This window comes from Scleropages formosus, chromosome 24 (assembly GCF_900964775.1).
Source record: "Scleropages formosus chromosome 24, fSclFor1.1, whole genome shotgun sequence".
In the NCBI taxonomy this organism is placed as follows: domain Eukaryota; kingdom Metazoa; phylum Chordata; class Actinopteri; order Osteoglossiformes; family Osteoglossidae; genus Scleropages; species Scleropages formosus.
Window position 1 is genome coordinate 11,950,027 of NC_041829.1, and position 18,137 is coordinate 11,968,163.

Genomic DNA, 18,137 nt, shown 5'->3' on the forward strand with positions numbered 1-18,137 from the left:
TCCCAGGCAGCTCGTGCTTGCTGCAGTGTAAAGCTATGCTGTGTTCGTCTAACCGTTATGTTATCGTGGTCTACGTCCGCGAGAGTCCCAGTGTAAAATGTTAACATTATAAAGTTAAGGCAGCAACTGTTAAGCTGAAACATGACTTAGAAACATGTTTGGTAACGAGGTCGCTGTAAACGTGGAGCACGCGCAGCCGTCACGCACCGCCTGGGCCCGGACGCGCTTAGCAGCACCACGTCATGTGACGCGCCGGCCGGCCCACGCGCCGTATCACGTGATCCAGTGTGGCCGTACGTCATATCCGTGGAGTCAGGAATACCATAATGCTGTAAGTGTGTGGTATGTGAATGTGTACGCGGTTGGCTGAGAGACAGTGCGTGAAAAATGGAGCAGTTGGCCTCGGCGGTGTCCAGTGTGCGGGAGCTCGGTGCTTTATCGTAGTGAACCTGTAACGCACGGGCGAACGTGTCGCGCGGCTGTCCGTCGGGCCCGTTCCTGCCGCCTCACTGACTCACAGGCTCACCTCAGCTCGCCTACATGACACATGTCCGCTCCGCGGCACGCGCACGTCCGCGGCGTTAAATTAATGTGTCTGGCGGCGTCGTGTGCGCAGCGCTACACGACACGCGTGCGCGAATTGTAGCTGGTCGCGGGGTGCACAAAGTGACAAAACGACAATGCAGGCAGAAACGTCCGCCATGCGAGTGTCGGAGAGCGAAGGCAAGCTGGACAGCCGGACGTCGAGCGCGGGCAAGGGGACCTCCAGGAGCTGGCACTACAGGTACCGCTTCTTGTAGTTCAATACTGAGACTGTCTGTAGTTCAGGTGCCGCTTCCTGTTGTTCAGGTTACAGGTACTGCTTCCTGTAGTTCACTAACTGTCTGGTTCAGGTACTGCTTCTGTTTGGTTCAGGTACTACTGCTTCCTGTAGTTCACTGCTGACTAACTCTGTAGTCCAGGTTCTGCTTTCTGTAGCTGCTGTCTGTAGTTTAGGTGTTGCTTCCTGTAGTATTGTCTGTAGTTCGGGTACCGGTTCCTGTAGTTCGCTACTGTCTAAGTGCCGCTTCCTGTAGTTGACTGCTATAGTAGAACTTAGACCTATATAGAGTCAGCTCGTCATTCCTCTTACAGTTTACCTGTAACCCAACTAGCAGGTTTTTCCCTGTAGTTTTGGCTTGCTGTTCCCACATCAGTCAGTGTGGTTTGAAGTGAATGATTATGATTCTGATTGGTCTCTGAGTCTCTTTCCCTCCGTGGCGTCCCGTGTGCTCAGCTGCGGCGGCCTGTACACCTCCTGTAACTGCGGTAAAACTCCCTACTAGTAGAAGCAAGGAAGAGATGCACGCGAGCAGATGGTGCCTTTTTGTGTCCGGAAGGATGCTCACGTTTCCGAAAACTTCACGAAGCCACTTCGCCCCCGGATGTGGCCTGGGAAGCAATGGGCTCCCGCGTGATTCCGTAGACCGGGGGGAAGGGGAAAAAAAACCACCATTTGTGCTGTCTGACTCCTCTTTTTTTTTTTTTTTTTTCCCCTCCTTTGTTTTCACTCTGCATAGTGACCACATGGAGAACATCGACGGCTATCTGATGAAATACACGAACCTGGTGACGGGATGGCAGTATCGGTGAGCGCCTTCTGTCTCCTTCCTAGCAACTGTTGACGAGGAACGGCGCTGACGGATCGCGTGCTTTTCCTCTTCCTCCTCCCCTGGCTCTCACACGCTTCATGTGCCGCTGGTGAATCGCACAGGTTCTTTGTGCTGAACAACGAGGCGGGCGTGCTGGAGTACTTTGTGAACGAGCAGTCCCGGCCCCAGAAGCCTCGTGGCACGCTGGCCCTGGCGGGGGCGGTCATCTCCCCGAGCGACGAGGACTCGCACACCTTTACCGTGAACGCCATCAGCGGGGAGCAGTACAAGCTGAGAGGTGCCGGCGCCGCCCGCCGTCTGCGTTTCTTTTATTATGTCTCCCCATTGCGCTGCTGTTTGTGACGTGTCCGCAAACGTATAAACAACGCGTGGGTTTTCCCACGCTGAAACACGGTCAAGTATTCAGGGTAGCGCGGACTACCTGGTGGTGTAGTTGCTCAGAGCTGCTGCCCTTGGACCTGAAGGTTACAGGTTTGAATCCCACCTTCAGTTAGGTATTTACCCTGAGCAAGGTATTTACCGTGATTTGCTCTAGCAAAATAACCCAACTTTATGAAGGGGTAAGTAGTTGTAATAGGTTAATATTTTAAGTCACTTTGGAGAAAAGCGTTGGAGAGATGGATAGAAAAATTAATGTTTAAGGAGGAGGGGGAGATTATGGGTTCTATTCATCCAGCCATTTTCGGAAACTGCCTGGAGGGTGTGGTGTGAGGAGGCTGCAGTTTAGATGGGACGTGATTCTGTCGAAGGCATGTGCACGACATTTCTTTTGGCTGTGGGAGGAAACCAGGGCAAACTAGAAATGTACTGAGTGCAGTGAAAACTACAAGTCGAGCTGTGAGGCACCCGCACTACCTGCTGGGCTGCCGTACTGCCTATAGAACCCGACGTGCGAATGCTAATTTACAGTTACCATTCCGTATTTGTATGCAAACCCTTATTTAACTTCTGATGGCTTTGTCCAAGGTGATTTTCCTAGGTTTACACTTTTTTTTTTTTTTTTTTTTTTTTTTTTTTTTTTTTGTATACAGAACTACTTGCAGATTATTAACCCATTTATACAGCTGGGTAATTTTTTTTTAAATTTTTTTCTCTAAACTGCAGCAGTTCAGGGTCAATACCTTGTTTGAGGGTATTGGAACAGAAGCAGAGATTTGAACCCAGGTCCTTAGATTGCGAAGGTGGTGGCTCTAACTGCTGTGCTGGTGTGGTTACAGTTGCTACCTTGCCATCCACAGGTTTCTGATTTGAATCTCACCCCTGGTAAATTGCTTAATAATATTAAGTGACTGTACAATCCTGATGAAGTCAGTCACCTTAGATGGATGTATCAAAATAGTAGTAATAATGGAGTTTCTTGGCAGCAGCTTTGCGGAAGAAATTTGATCAGGTCATTCCCCAAGACTGTACTCTGTAAGCTAGCTGTAGAACAAGAGAATTACCACACTTTAAGCCACAATTAGACACACGTGCGTTCCTGTCCTCTGAGATGTCCAGGAGGAGCAAAAATATCAGTAAAGGACATTCCTGCAATGTACAGATAAAGAAAGGCATCAGATTGATATCCAAGGCTTCTGTGAAATAATGTGATCTGCACACTGTTAGTAGCTCTACTTGTGACCCCACTGCTGGGGTGTTCAACCTTTCAGGGAGACTCCGGTGCAGCTCAGTCATTGTCCTTAACTTGTCTAAGTTGGGGTCATGGTGGTTCGGAGTGTATTATGGCAGCATGGGGCGTGAGGGTATGCCCTGGGAGGGATGCCACTCCATTGCAGAGACAAACTCGAATACTTCTTAATGTGAAATCATCAGACTTCGCAGTCAAGGCTAGTTTCTCTGTTGGTTTCTTCAGTAACGTAGCTAGAAGGTGTTTTTCTGGAGTAACTTTGCCTTGGAGAAACCCATTTGCTAAATGCATAAATGCAGTGCCTTGCAAAAGCATTCAAACCTCTTGAAAGTTTTCAACATTACTGGTATTACAAACTATATTTACACATTTTTCCACTCATTGTTTTTATTGTGAACTTACATGGCCTGACACTAGTTGTCAGAGCTAAAAATAAATTGTTTGCACGTATTTTAGACAAAAGGGGAGTGGAATATCTTGGCTACGTAAGTATTCGGACCCCACCCATTAATATTTGATGTAGTCAGCTTCTGCCGTAGTAATCGCTTTATTTTGGGCTAAGTGTGCACTAGTTTTCCACACTGCTCGGAAATTATTTTCCTTTTCCCGCTTAAAGGGTGACCAGTTCACCACTACGTTTCCCACTTTATCCCAGAACTACTACTTCTGCAGTAGCGCTAAGTCAAAGTGCATTGCCTCTGTTTGCCACCCTTGTCCACCTCAAGTCCTCGATAGCATCCATTCGTTATGGACTACAGGAATAGCATCAGTGTGACGCCGTGACCTGATGCTCACCTTGGTTTTACTCCCTTTTCTGTTCCCCAGCTACGGACGCTAAAGAGAGACAGCACTGGGTGAGCCGTCTGCAGATCTGCACACAGCACCACACGGAGGCCATGGGCAAGGTAGGGCCGCGCGTCCAGTTCCACCGTATCGGTGCGTTCCCTCTTGTTTCAGCTCTGTCATTTCTGGCGCTTATGTGAATGTGTGAAACGCATTTCACTGACTCATTCTCGTACTGTTGGATGCACAAATAAGTGGTTCATCTAAGCATGGATTAATTCCAGCTCATTATTGAGTCCTCCACTCTCTCTGTCTCACTCTGTAATGAAGTTCATAATTGGGCCGTTGGTAGTGTAGCAGTTAGAGCTGCTGCCTTTGGGTCTGACGGTTGCAAGTTTGAATCCCACCTTCAGCTGCAATACCTTTGACCAAGGCACTTACCTAGAACCTCTCTAGTAAAAAATTCCCGGCTGTATAAATGGGTAGCTTTACATTTTAAGCTGCTTTGGAGAAAAGTGTCAGCTGAACAAATAAATCCTCATTAAGACCCTTATTTCTACAGCTCACCCGCTGTGGCTGGGCGATGTACTTGTTATCGTTAAACATCTCTGAAGAAGTGGTGTAGGGCACTTAGTAAAAACCCTGGTAGTTTATCAGTCTAAAAGGAAAATATTTTCACTCTATGCCTGTTCCTGTGAGACAATAGTTTGTATGAACTAACTCCAAAAGGAAACATTTGTTTTCTCTTTATATGTAACATTGTTGCCTTTGTAATCCACGTGGCTGAGGAGGTATTTCATGTTTTGTTTTGCATTTGTATTCACAGCACTGTGTTTCTTTGTGTTTTGCATGTGCTTGTGGATCTGTGAAGAGCAATGCTTCCCTGAAGCTGCGCAGCTTCTCCATGGCCTCCCAGGGGAGCACCAATTCACCACTGTCTCAGCGCAGGTCCAACCAGAACACTGCTTTCCTGAACATCTCGCATCTCAGCAGAGGCTCATCTCTGTACTCGAGCCGCAAGTCCTTGCTGCCGGACCACCTAGTGGATGCACGGGAGGTAGGGCCTGGACATCAGCACATGTTTCCAGTGTGCACGACCACACTGTGATGCGGTCCACTCCCAGCATGTACAGGTTCATGTATTTTTTAAGTGAAAAGTGAAAATACAGTCCCTGGCCACTTTATAAGGTACACCTGCTGGTTAACTCAGACATCCAGCTCCTCCAAACAGTGAATTATGAGCCTTGATATGTATAAATACAAGGTTGAGAGACTCAGCATCTGCTGGACTAAGCATTAAAATGGATAAGACCTGCAATCTGAGTATTTTTTCAATGTGCTGCACTTATTGGTTCTAGCAGCTCAAACACCTACTCTCCTGAGATTTTTGCTCACTACAGTATGGAATTTACAGGGAGTGCTGTGATGAATGAAAAACATTCACTCAGTGGATGTTAAACATTTCTGTTGATGAAAATATCTTTTTAATGAGGGAAGTCAGAAGAGAGGCAAGACTTTTAGAACCAGAAGGCATTGGAAAGTCCATGAAAGTGCACGGCGGCCTTCACAGTCCCAACCTTGCAAACCAGTATGCATCTTTGGGCTGAGGTGGAACGCAATGTTAGCAGAACAAGAGTGGCATCAAGAATCTTAAAGTACCACCTAATGAAGTGCCTGGCGAGAGTGTAATAGTAACGCACTTACCAGGTACAGCAGGCCTCTTTGACTGATTTATAATTCATAGAGCTACAGGTTTCAGGTGTGGCATTCAGTGGTTTCCTCTGGCATGTGAGATAGACAATGGAGTGGCCCTGACTTTTCCCTTCCTCTACAGATGATGACCCAGGCTCAGGGCCAGCACAAAGACCTGATTGAGACCATTGAGGGCCTGCCTTCAGCCCCTGGGCTTTCCCCCCTGGATCAAGACCTGCTAATGCTCAAAGCCACCTCCATGGCCACGATGAACTGCCTCAACGACTGCTTCCACATCCTGCAGCTGCAGCAGGTGGCCCGGCAAACACGCCCGCTGGGAGGTGAGCTGCCTGCCGCATATGGTGTTGCTGTTCAAAAGCACGTCTTACTCTTGTACTACTCTCTAGAGTGACCTGCTTTCCTGTTCCCTCTGAGGTCCCAGTAGGTTTGTCACAGATCATGAAGAGCACAGGTGTGCTTTTGTTTTTGTCAGCTGCAGCACATGTTCAAAGTTTAAAGAGCTGGTGACCTGTTGTGCTAGAAATTCTAGCTCAGGAGATCGCTGTGAGCTCTGGCCCTCTGCCTGCCGAGCACAGCGCAGATTTGCGCTGTGCAATGATGCCACTGGAATGGCCACTCACTTCTCTGTGTGCGTTGGCATTTACATTTATTGACTTATCTGGTGCTTATATCCAGAGCGACTTAGTATTAAGATATTTACAGTTGTTTACTCATTTACAACTGGGTAATTTTTACTTGAGTAATTTGCCTTGATCAAGGCTACTACATTACAAGGTGGCTCCTTCAAACTCAGTGACAGTTTCTGCCACTAGGCTGCATGCTGACGCTACCTGCATTTAGTAGCCGCTTAAATGCCTTGACTGACAACGGCGCACGGAGCACAAAAAATATTGAGTAACCAGATACCTGCAATACTTTCTGGAGCAGTGAAGACGTCTGCAGAGACGTCTGACACCCGAGATAAGGTGTTGCTCGTGTAGTTAATGATCTATAGAGATGATAAATGCTCAAACTGTTTTTTAATACTTTTATATTTTATCTTGTTGTGTCTCAACCTATAGTTCCCAATTTTTTTAAATTTTTTTTATTTTTTTAAGTGGCAACCCTGAATACTGTCTTGTCTTGGTCTGGCAACCCTAAACAGCTCTCATTTTCAAAGAGTTTTTTGTTGGCTAAAATGAAAAACAAATATGCTTGAAAATGAGTTTATTACACAAGGATTTTCTCTGTGGCTGCTGTGATATTTTGTTTTGTAGGTGAGCTCTCCAGAGATTGGTACAATTACAGCTTATGTAACTTTCTCATAAGAGTGCTGATCAACAACATTCTCCTCGCTGGTCTGCTTGATGCATGAGTATTGGTGGTGAATGAGCTCCAGAATTAAGTGTTTGAGTGCTATGTTATTCAAAACTACTGTACTTTATTTGAATATTACTTCATATTGTGGCAGTGAAGTGACACCCTTATAACAGAGGGATGTTTTTTTTTTTTTTGTGTCTGCGGACCATCTGCGATTGTGGGTTTGCAAACTGGCTCTTAACACACTCTGAATGTCTTTAGCAACAGATCTGAAATGTTTACTTAAGGAGTTGTAATAATGGTTGTACTTAACAAGCACACGTTTTTCAATGCTATATTTTTACAGAACAAATAGTTTAAACAATCAAGGTCACTCATGGCAAAAAGTGTTGACTTCTAATATAATATCTTCAAAAGAGAAAACTTGGAGTCAGGTATTGCTCAGTGAGTGACGTGTCCCCATCAGTTTAGGTGCAAGTTTGACCTCCTCTACCATATTTAATAAAAAAAGAAAAAACCCCACACTATTTTGGTTACTTGCTCTCCATGGCAGAATACTCTTGATGTGTGATATGGCCCTATCAAAAGAGATTTCAGACAATCTCAAAAGAAGAGCTTTCAAAAGTCGTAAGACTGGAAAGGAATTGGACCTCTATCTGTTAAGTCAGGCAGGTAGTGTGCAAATTGAAGAAATTCAGCACCATTGCTAATTCTCCTCGGGAGAAGGTGTCCCCGATGTACCATATGCCCCTATATGGATCAATCAGTTGACAATAATGTTACGTTTACAGATATGGAAACCTCAGGAAAAACACTGAACAAGAGTGTTCGTCAGAGGTTACCGTGGAAGAAACTACAGCTCTCTAGGAAAAAAAACTGATTGTCTGAAGTTTGCTAAAGACCACCTGAATGTTCCAGCGTTCTTGGAACAATATTATGTGGACTGATGAGACAAAAGTTGAACTTTTTAGTAAATTTATCCAGCCTTAGCTTTGGAGAAAATAAATCACTGCCTACCAACACTAAAACCTCATCCCAACCTTGGAGCATGGTGGAGGGAGTATTAAGTTGTGGCGCTACTTTATTGCCTCAGCATCTGGGTGGCTTACAGTATATTGAGGGACCAATATTCCAAGCAGGATCAGGAAATTCTATGGCAGAACATTGGGGCATCTGTCTGTGATTGAAGACTGGAATGGAAATGTGTCATGCAATATGACAATAATGCAAAACACTGTACTAAATCAACATAATTTTGTTGGAAGGAGAAGAAAATTCCATATTTTAGAATGGCCATATAAGGATCCCGACCTCAATCCTATTGAAAAGTTTTTGATTGATGTTATTGCCAATAAAGGGGGCTCTGCTAGTTACTGAATATAATTACTAAGTACTGGTTCTTTCAGCCACTTTTTTGTTGGTGATACAAAAATGTAAAATGTTGTGTGGTGATTGTTAAATGACACTGTATTTATGACATAGATAATAAGGTCACAATTTAGGAGCTATTCATGCAGAAATCCAGATAATTCCAAAGGGTTTGCAAACTTTTTCTCATGATTATGTGTCACTTTCTGTCAAGTAAGAGAGTAAAACTGATTCCTGATAACTTCAAGGGAACAGACATCTGGGCAAAGTGATGGAATAATTGTACATAATGCATGAAGGAACTAATCTGTCTTGATAGGCTACGTGAAGTAACTGGAGATGTGGAGGGTCAGAGAGGGCATTCAACTGACGGCTTTCCGAACTGTATACCTAAAGAGCTGTTCGTGGAAAAAGTGGTTGTTACAAATGCATAAACTTTTTTTTCCTTGAAAATGCCTTATTTTTGTTGACTTCATTCAGCTTATATAGCATGTTCTTAGTCAGCAAAGGGAAAGTGTAAAAGTGAATTTTTCTTGCTTGGTCTGTCTTTACCTGAGATCGTGTTACTCCACATTCATATTTCATCAAGCTAGCATGTGGTGTAATATGTGGAATGTCATCCAATAGTGATGTTCCTTGGGGGTGGGGACAGTTGTTACTGGACCACAGTGTGCATTTTTTTTATGGCTGTAGAGACTTTTTGTTGTCTGAGTTCTCAGTGGGAGGGCCTGCATGCAACTGGAGACCCTCCTCTTCAGGGTCAGATTACAGTTGTTTTCCTTCTGGGGTGCTGTCAAGGTAACCCTCATCCAGCCCTCTCCTTTGCACTGTATCTGAGCCCTAATTTTTGGTCCGGGGCCCTGGAGTATGAGTGCATCTGAGCCTGATGTCCTTTGTGTTCCTCCAGAGCCCACCATCGAGTGGCTGGAGCCCAAGTTGCCTGACATCCTGAAGAATGGAGGCAGCCTGCCGAGCCTGCCGGGGGACAGTGGCAAAGCAGAGAGCGGGGAACTGGAGCACATGAGTACAGAGCCCCGGGATTTTGCTGGGGTAGGGCTTGTTGCACCTGCATTGTCTTGTCACCTGGATCTGTTGGGCTACGTGTGGAAGAACCAGCCAAAAGAGAATTGTATCGGTTCTGCCTCCTCAACAGGGCAGAAGTATGCTGTTAACAGGTTTCCACGTTGTGGTTGTGCTTTCTTGCAGAACTGCTATTGTATGCTGTTGCTGCCCTGAATTGCTCTGGTAAAAATTCCAAAGCTATATTAAATGGCTAAATACTTTTTGGAAGTCACTGTGGAAGAAAAGCCTTAGTGAAATGAATAAATGTGTGAAATGTTTCTTGCATCAGAAAACCTTTTGTTTGAAGTAGTGTAATTGGGTACAATTTTAGACCAAAGTTAATAAATGGAATATATAATTGCAGCTCCTGCCTATACCTGGGCAGATGTCTCAAACCAACCACAGTTTGGGTTTTTGTGGCAAACACCCTGTAAATGTGTCGTAAGAAAAGGTTTTTCTTCTGAAGCCTGGTTTTTGCAGTTGTGAGGCACACTGATTGGCTTGTGCTGTAGCTGTAATATCTTCATGATACCTCAGGTTGGTAGATAAATGCACAACCATAGAAGCATCTGTACAGAGTGTGAATAAAGTGTGTTATGTCATGTATAACTGCTGAAATGAGTTCATTGTTTTGACACTTCAGCTCATGTGGACGGTTTTGTTCGATTTATGCAGGGTTCAGGGAGAATTCTCCATGTTCACATTTGTACTAATAGGCTGAAATAATGCTTGTCAGAGTAGATGCTTTATCACATTAACTATGTGTTCTTTCTCTGAAGGGAAATGGAGGTGTGTGTAAAGGCAGTGTTTTGTCCAATAGGAAAGGGAGGAAATTGATGCTGAGAACGAGCTGGAAGACTCCTTCACAGACCAGGAGGACGATCTGGGGGCAGTGGAGGAGGAGCGTAGTGTCATCCTGCATCTGCTGTCTCAGCTCAAGTTGGGCATGGACCTTACCCGGGTAGACTTCTCTAAACTCCTGTCACCAGTTACCTGGTTACAAAACTCTACAGTATGAAAACTGTGGAGCATTTGGTTTGGCACTTGTACCTCATTGTCACGCCTATAGTGTAGTAGCTAGTCCACATCCCAGACCAGATTACAATGATCATCCATCTGCCTATTTGTCTCAGTCTCCAGGTGGGATACCTGGTAAAGTCATATGGTAAAGTCTTGGTTTATGGTCTCTGAAAATAGTATTTCAGTGTAGATTCTTTTTTAATTTGTTTTTTTTTTTTTTTTTTTTTTTTTGCTTTGTATGTGAACTACTGCAGGGCATCCTGCAGATATTCTTTGCTAATAATCTAGTTAATCCTCTCCTTGTTGTTGCAGGTGGTCCTGCCCACCTTCATCCTGGAGAAGCGCTCGCTGTTAGAGATGTATGCTGATTTCATGTCCCACCCGGACCTCTTTGTGGCCATTACTGACGGCACCACCCCTGAGGAGCGGATGGTCCGCTTTGTGGAGTATTACCTCACCTCCTTCCACGAGGGCCGCAAGGGCGCCATCGCCAAAAAACCCTACAATCCTATCATCGGCGAGACTTTCCACTGCTCTTGGAGAGTGCCCAAGTCCCAGGTTGCCAAGTCGGCAGGAGGCAACATTGTTCCTGGTCCTCAAGGCAGCCTGCACAGTGCTGCACCCGAGGTGTCAGATTGCTATCAAGTGCGCTTTGTTGCTGAGCAGGTGTCCCATCACCCTCCTATTTCAGGCTTCTATGCAGAATGTGTAGAGCGGCAAATGTGTGTCAACACCCACGTTTGGACAAAGAGCAAGTTCATGGGCATGTCCATTGGGGTCTCCATGATTGGAGAAGGTAGGCAGATTGTTCTGTAGGGACAGTCATGTCAGCAGCTGGTGATCTTCAGGGTGCTGGTGGATCTGATGCTCATTTCTGCTTGCAATGTAACAAGTATATTGTTTGCTACAATTTTACCCTCTGAATTTGAGGCAATGCTTTTTTTCTTGTTGGAACTGCATCCTCTTCTTATTATACATGTGACTCAAATGTGATTTATCCCTGCCTACCACACACGTGAACACAGGTGTCCTGCACCTGCTGGAGCATGATGAAGAGTACACGTTCACGTTGCCCTCTGCCTACGCCCGCTCAATCCTCACAGTGCCATGGGTAGAGCTGGGTGGGAAGATCACTGTCAGCTGCGCCAAGACTGGCTATTCTGCAGCCATCACCTTTCAAACTAAGCCATTTTATGGGGGGAAACTGCACAAGTAAGTAAATGGATTTTGTGTCCTCCTCCCAGTTTGAAAATTCTTTGACCTTTTTTTGAGAAATTTCATGCCTTGTGAATATTCTTCATTATTATTTGATTATTTATTTGTCTGACACCTTCCTCTATATAACATCCTGTGAAGGTGTACTAGAGTAAGACAGATTCTGTGAATGGTGTCTAGAAAGTGATTATTATCTTCCGTGGTGTCTAAAGCCAGAGTTTGTCAGTTGAAAAACCTGTTGGAATTAGGAGTATTTAGTGGCATAGCTAAAGATTTAGGTTGCTTTTCTTATCAAAAAATGTATTATAATAGGATATCACTTTTAAAAATGTGGGACTGATGTTTCAGGATTACACAGGTATAATCATACATCAGCAAATGGCTGGGCAACCAAATTTTTTTACAGTATTTGTTAAATAACACCACCACGAACTGTGGAGAGTCGACATTAGGGACGTAAACATTTATAAGTGAGAGATGCTGTCTCAAACAACCAGAGGTTAAAATGAACCTGCCCTCTGAGTCTGGTTGTTGATAGTCTAGAATGAAAGGCATTCTCTTGTTATAAAGCGGAACCTCTTTTGTTAGAGCTAAATGGTGAAAAAATACTTCACCTGCCCAGTCTCTCTTCAGTTTTAGATGCTCTGTGGGGCAAAGATGGGTTTCTTACAACTAAACCAGATGAATTGTAGTACAGTAGTTGAAAGCTGAGCTGTATTAATGTTAGTTGACATGAATGGTCTAGGTAGCCATAAGTGGCATGACTACAGTATTGTTCAAGGACCAGAAATCAACAAAGTCTCAAATACTGAATGTCTCATTACAGCATGAGGGAACAGAACGTGGTCAAGATAAGGGCTGTCACCATACAAGCTGACGGTCCCCTGCTTTGTAAATGTGTCTATAAATGTGAATAGCTTCTTGTTATACTAATGCTTGGAGAGGGTTGCTGGCAGTATAACTGGCCCCAAGTAGTTTTCATAGTGGAAAGTCCAAAGTAGTTGTCCAGAACTGAAATCAGCCAGGCACAGTACACTTCGAGGGCAGTGGAAATAAGGCATTTTATAGGTATAAACAAAGTATATTTGCATTTGGTTCTGCACCCATTGTCTTTCATTTTAATGTCCAGTGAACTGGTTGATCCTTGTTCCTTCTTTCCATAGGGTGACTGCTGAGGTGAAGCACAGCCCCACCAACTCTGTAGTGTGCCGTGTGCAGGGTGAGTGGAACGGTACGCTGGAGTTCAGCCATAGCTCTGGTGAGACCCGAGTGATAGATGTCACCAAGCTCCCTGTTACCAAGAAACATGTGCGACCTATAGAGCAGCAGGGACCCTATGAGTCAAGGTAAGGGAGACCATATTTTACATTACAGGTCCAGCATCACTGTGATGCTGAGTACGTTATTAAAAGTAAATTTAATTTTTCTTTATTTCCACTATACTGAAGTGTCTGTGCTCCTTCAGTAACATAGTATGTGTCCAAGACAATATGTACCTTCAGGTTATTTATCGAAGGATCGGTGTTTTCAATAAATTGTAGTTTTCTGGGACTATTAGTAAAATTTTTAAATTGAAATGCATCCCTTGATTTATGAACTCTATTTGAAATTTTTGTATAACGGCTCTTGGCCTTTATCAAAATTTCAATTTACAGAATGATAAATCAGGATAAAAAAATAACTTCCGAAGCCTGCCCAAACATTTCCTTAACTTGGTGCCTAGAAACATAGCCATTATTTACCTCAGTAAGTGTTTGATAATAATGAAGTGACACATGTGGATGCCTCAGACCTCGCCACATGTCGGTGTGTGGATTATGGAAAGTTTAGTGAATTCCACCAGTGTCTGTCTGCCATGTGAGATGTTTTTGTTTTTTTTTTTTATTTGGCTGACATTTTTATCCAAAATTCCTTAAGATACCTACAACTGTTAACCTATTTATACAGCTGAATAATTTTACTGGAACAATTTAAAGAAAGTACCTCACTCAGTGGTACCACAAATATAATCATTAATGACCTCATTAAGCATTTGGTCATTGTGAAGTGTTTTACATCATGTTGGAATCATGGGTTGATGGTTATAGTAGCTGCAGTAAAATAAAGCTCCGTGCTCATGTCCTCAGTTTGCTGATGCGTAGTAAAGGTGCATTGTCATATTGGTGCGATGGTGTGTTTTAGCGATTTTTGGGTAAGGTGGTTTGGAGATGGGCTGGGAATATAGTATTTTGTCCATGTAAAATAATGGGAAATAGGCTATCAGTATCTCAAAATTCAGTATCCGTAATGTTTTCTGAAACACTTTTTTTGGGTATGGAGGGATACCTGTATATACATTGTTTTAGTAATGGAGGCATGTTTGTTCAAGGCGACTTTGGCAACATGTGACTGAGTCATTACGACAGAAAGACATTGACAAGGCCACAGAGCACAAGCGCTTTCTGGAGGAGAGGCAGAGGACTGAAGAGAGACATCGCACTGAGATGGAGATCCCTTGGAGGACTAGGTATTTTGAAAGTGAGGTAAGTGCCCTATATGTCTATAAAAACTGAAAGAATAAGCCAAAACTGTACAAGTTTTATTCTGGATGTTTTTAGGTAGTTATGAAGGACAAGAGAAGCTTTGAATTAACTCAAAAAAGCATATGTCCCCCAGACTACTGATGAAACACTTGGTTTATTCATTCGTAACACTTATTCATGGTTTGCCTTTGACTTAGAATTTTGGCGCAAGCTTTTTATTACTAGTCAGGCTAATATTGTCAGCATGTAAAAAACAAAGTGTGGAAGTTTGTTTTTATATTGACTAACTGCCCACAATCGGTAGGTGCTCATGCTTATTTGATTGGTTTGGACCACCCTTGAACCTTGACTTGTTGGATCCTGGTTGTATTGAACTTATCTACCCTGACTGAGATCTGCGGTGCAAGCTCGGTACCTCACGCTGGCTCATAGACAGCATCCAAATCCCCATGCCAGGTTCTGGAAACTTCCTGCCTTGTCTACTTTGGGCTGTGAGAGTATAGGCGCAGTAGTTCAGACATAATGTCAGGGACATTTCTAATGCAAGGTAAAGCGGTCCTTGTGTGTGCAAATTACTTTAGACTGGTAAATTTTTCACATAGATATATCGCCTGAAGAAGTTGCAGTTTGCGTACCTTATGTAGGTCAATCCAAGACGACACGTACAGACCAGGCCCTGAGCCCCTACAGCAGTCACCCATTCTGCCAAGTTAGTAAATCGCACACAAACTCACTGGAGCACAGATGCTTTGCGCAAAGCCAGGGAAAAAGACCTGTACCCAGTGTACTTTAACTGAATGAGTACCCACCTATCTTCATCAACACACACATCCTCATCAATCATTTTCCGGTCAAAGATAATTCGACACATACAAGGAACATTCTGCCGTACCTCAGAAAAATCAGATCATGTCTAGACTGCTGCACCTACACAGGTTACAGGCCTCCTGCTTTTTGTAATTAATTTGTAATTTTTGTAATTCCATAAGTGCTTTAATCAAAATGTGAGATCAGCCTTGGTCAGAAAGCCTCCAGATACACCTGTGCTTGTAAAGCCACAGTTGACGAGCAAGGAATTTCCTGGTTTCTTGATTGGCCTTCTAAAGTCCAATTTTTGTTAAAATTGCAACCAGTTTTTAGTTTTAAATCACAGGATAAACAAAACTGAGGGAGAGATTCAAGTTGTTTTAATATGCAACCTGGAGCAGCATTATTCAGAAATACCATTCTTCAGGAATGGCTTGATATCATACTGAGTGAACAGGTGATCAAGAAGAGAACTCTGTCTTGGCTGCTCAAAAACACAATGATAAATTTATATAGCATGTTCTCCAAATTTGAAAACAATTAATGTAGGCAGCACAGTGGCACAGCAAGAAGTGTTGCTGTCTCACAGTACCTAGAGGGAGGATGTGGGTTCGATTCCCACTCACTCTGTGTGAAGTTAGCGTGTTCTCCCTGGATCTGCATGGGTTTCCTCCCACAGTCCAGAGACATGTAGTTCACGTAGGTTAGTGACTGTAAAGTAACCCATAATATGTGTGAGAGTGAGTGACAGAAAGAAAGTGTTTTTTACTGGTATGTGGATGAGCGACCCATTGTAAGTAGTGTATCTAGCAGTGTAAGTCACTGCGGTGAATAAAGTGTGTGGGCTGGTAACACTACAGAGAGCTCATTGGAAGTTGCTTTGGAGAAAAGTGTCTGCTGAACAAATGAATGTAAATGTAATGAGATTTTCAGCTTAACACAGATGTACTGAAGGAAGTGAAGCGTAGACATAGCAATGACAGCTGTAGAATGTCCAGAGAATCCAAGGGTAAATGCTGTTATTGACTTAAATAAAAATAGTTGGAAATTTAACCACTTACTGTACATCTTTAATTTGTGTCACTTTGGAGAAGGGCATCTGCTAAATTAATCACTGCGGCATAAATGTGTTTGCTTTGCATATGCATAGGAAGGAAACGAGTACATTTCATTGCTGGGTGTTTGGTATGAAAACATTAGCTCAAATCTGGTAGCCAACATTTTTATAATTTATGAAATAAGTAATTTTGTTTCATAATTCAAAACTGGGAAAAACTAGGGTTTGCTTTGGTTGTACTCAAATTCTTTTTTTACTTGGATTGTCTCATTTAGTAGAATGTAGGCAAAATATTCAAAAAAAATGTCTTGGTCTGCCTTGGTGCTACGGTTGCTTAGTATGTACATTGACATAACCTTTTAAATATGCTAATATGTTAATATAAATGTCAGTCAGTTTAAGTATGATAGGTTTGTGATGTTCAAAATCAATCAGGTTCCCAGAGAATCAGATAAAATGACTTGACACTGCTCTTTTATGATGCATGGAAACGCGAATGTTCTAATACTGTTCACTGTCTTTCTCTTCCCCGCCCCACAGGGTGATGGCTGGGTGTATTACAAGCCACTGTGGAAAACTGCATTTGCAAACTCTTGAATTTCTGTTCATCACTTTGAACCTTGTTATGAGTCCTCCTTACAATTGCTTTGAGATTGTCACAGCCACAAGGTGTTTTCTTTTTCTGATGATTCAAACAAAATGTCACCTGTATTATCAAAATATGCTACTGACATGCTTAGACTGCACAACCCATGGGGAAAAACCTGACTGTTGGTATGCTTTGATTACGTGCAAAGTACATCTGAACCTGGCGCAATGCATATTTTGTAATGTATGACATTTTTGTATGACATTTTGATGGTCTTTGGATCATATGTTTCATCATGTACATGTAGGTTTATTCTACTGATGCTGCCTTACTGCAGATGCATTTGGGCAGCAGAGCAGTGCTGGAGTCTGGCATGGATAAGGGGGTCCAAAAAAGGTTTTGGCATCTTATCAGGGAGTGTGAGCACTTGATGCCATACCTCAAAATGATCCTAATGAGCAGTGCAATTCCCCACCACACCCTTTCATATTAACTTGAGCACCATATATAAATGAATGAAATCGCAAGATGAAGTCATGGGAGGAGAAGCAGCGTTAGTCATTTCCTGACACGTCCACTCAACAAAGATGATGAGCAATTTTTTGGTCCTGCTAAAAGAAATTCCCTGACTCCAAACTTTTGGAAAGGGCTGTTGGTTCACCTGTATTGTCACAGAAAAATATTAGCTCCAGTTGTCTTGCCTTTAGTGTGGCAGGCTAAACAAATGTCTTGTAAGTCAACAATCAGTCAGGTTTTGGGCAAGGTGATACCCACATTCATGTTTCTATACTTTTAGTAATTTACTAGAAAAACGAAGAAGCAAGGTAGATTTGCACATGGCTGCTCTGGAACTAAAAACTTCTTCCAGCGTGCAGTCACTTAGTTTTTGCCCACACTTTGTATCTTATGAAAAAGATTTTGACTAATGAGCATGTTACTGTGGAGCACAACTTAATTTTTCCTCTGAATGTGGAAACTGTTAGATGTCACAATTGGATCCATATTTATTGGCATAAAATTAATATATTTAAATTCCATTTAATTTTCATTCTTTAAAACCCCTTTTTTGTCTGGTGTTTTTAGGAATTGCAAGCTCCTGCTATGGATTACAAACTGTTTTCAGTGGTCTTAATTTTGACCTGTACGTTTTATGCCAATACCGTGATATTCTGAATAATGCATTTGGCATGCGCACAGATAAGGTGTACTCTGTAGTTCTCTTCCGTTAGAATTTCTTATTTCAGGATCAATTTTTGCTAAATTTCAACATTCAATTTTATGCAACCTAACTTTTGAGTTTCTTATTGGGTTTAGATGTTGCAAGGCTTATTCCAGTGGAAGATTCTCTCTTAAAATCATTTTTTGCAGTGAGACCTTGTGTGATTTGTTTCTTTGCTGGCATTTGCCCAAATATGAAAGTCAC

The 18,137-nt window shown here is 43.0% G+C and overlaps 1 protein-coding gene across 2 annotated transcripts; it reads left to right on the forward strand.

The window, feature by feature from the left end:
• The first annotated feature begins 289 nt into the window (after window positions 1-289).
• On the forward strand, window positions 290-17,685 carry osbpl11 (oxysterol binding protein-like 11). Of its 2 annotated transcripts, none has more exons than XM_018726557.2 (13): window positions 290-331; window positions 1,560-1,628; window positions 1,754-1,929; window positions 4,105-4,184; window positions 4,934-5,119; window positions 5,897-6,095; window positions 9,350-9,492; window positions 10,325-10,465; window positions 10,837-11,320; window positions 11,550-11,736; window positions 12,903-13,085; window positions 14,108-14,261; window positions 16,666-17,683. In XM_018726557.2, exons 1-13 carry the CDS (start codon window positions 327-329, stop codon window positions 16,720-16,722), a joined length of 2,064 nt encoding a protein of 687 aa, XP_018582073.1. In that variant the 5' UTR covers window positions 290-326; the 3' UTR covers window positions 16,723-17,683. The 2 variants fall into 2 exon arrangements, with proteins under 2 accessions (XP_018582073.1, XP_018582072.1); XM_018726556.2 differs by having other exon boundaries at window positions 296-784; window positions 16,666-17,685.
• Window positions 17,686-18,137: the final 452 nt, after the last annotated feature.

Bases quoted from the DNA above. Each gene is read 5' to 3' on its own strand.
- osbpl11 (XM_018726556.2), top strand. From the start codon at position 681: ATGCAGGCAGAAACGTCCGCCATGCGAGTGTCGGAGAGCGAAGGCAAG. The intron at 13,086-14,107 runs GTAAGGGAGACC...TGTTTGTTCAAG, and splicing joins CAGGGACCCTATGAGTCAAG to GCGACTTTGGCAACATGTGA. The intron at 14,262-16,665 runs GTAAGTGCCCTA...CCCGCCCCACAG, and splicing joins CTAGGTATTTTGAAAGTGAG to GGTGATGGCTGGGTGTATTA.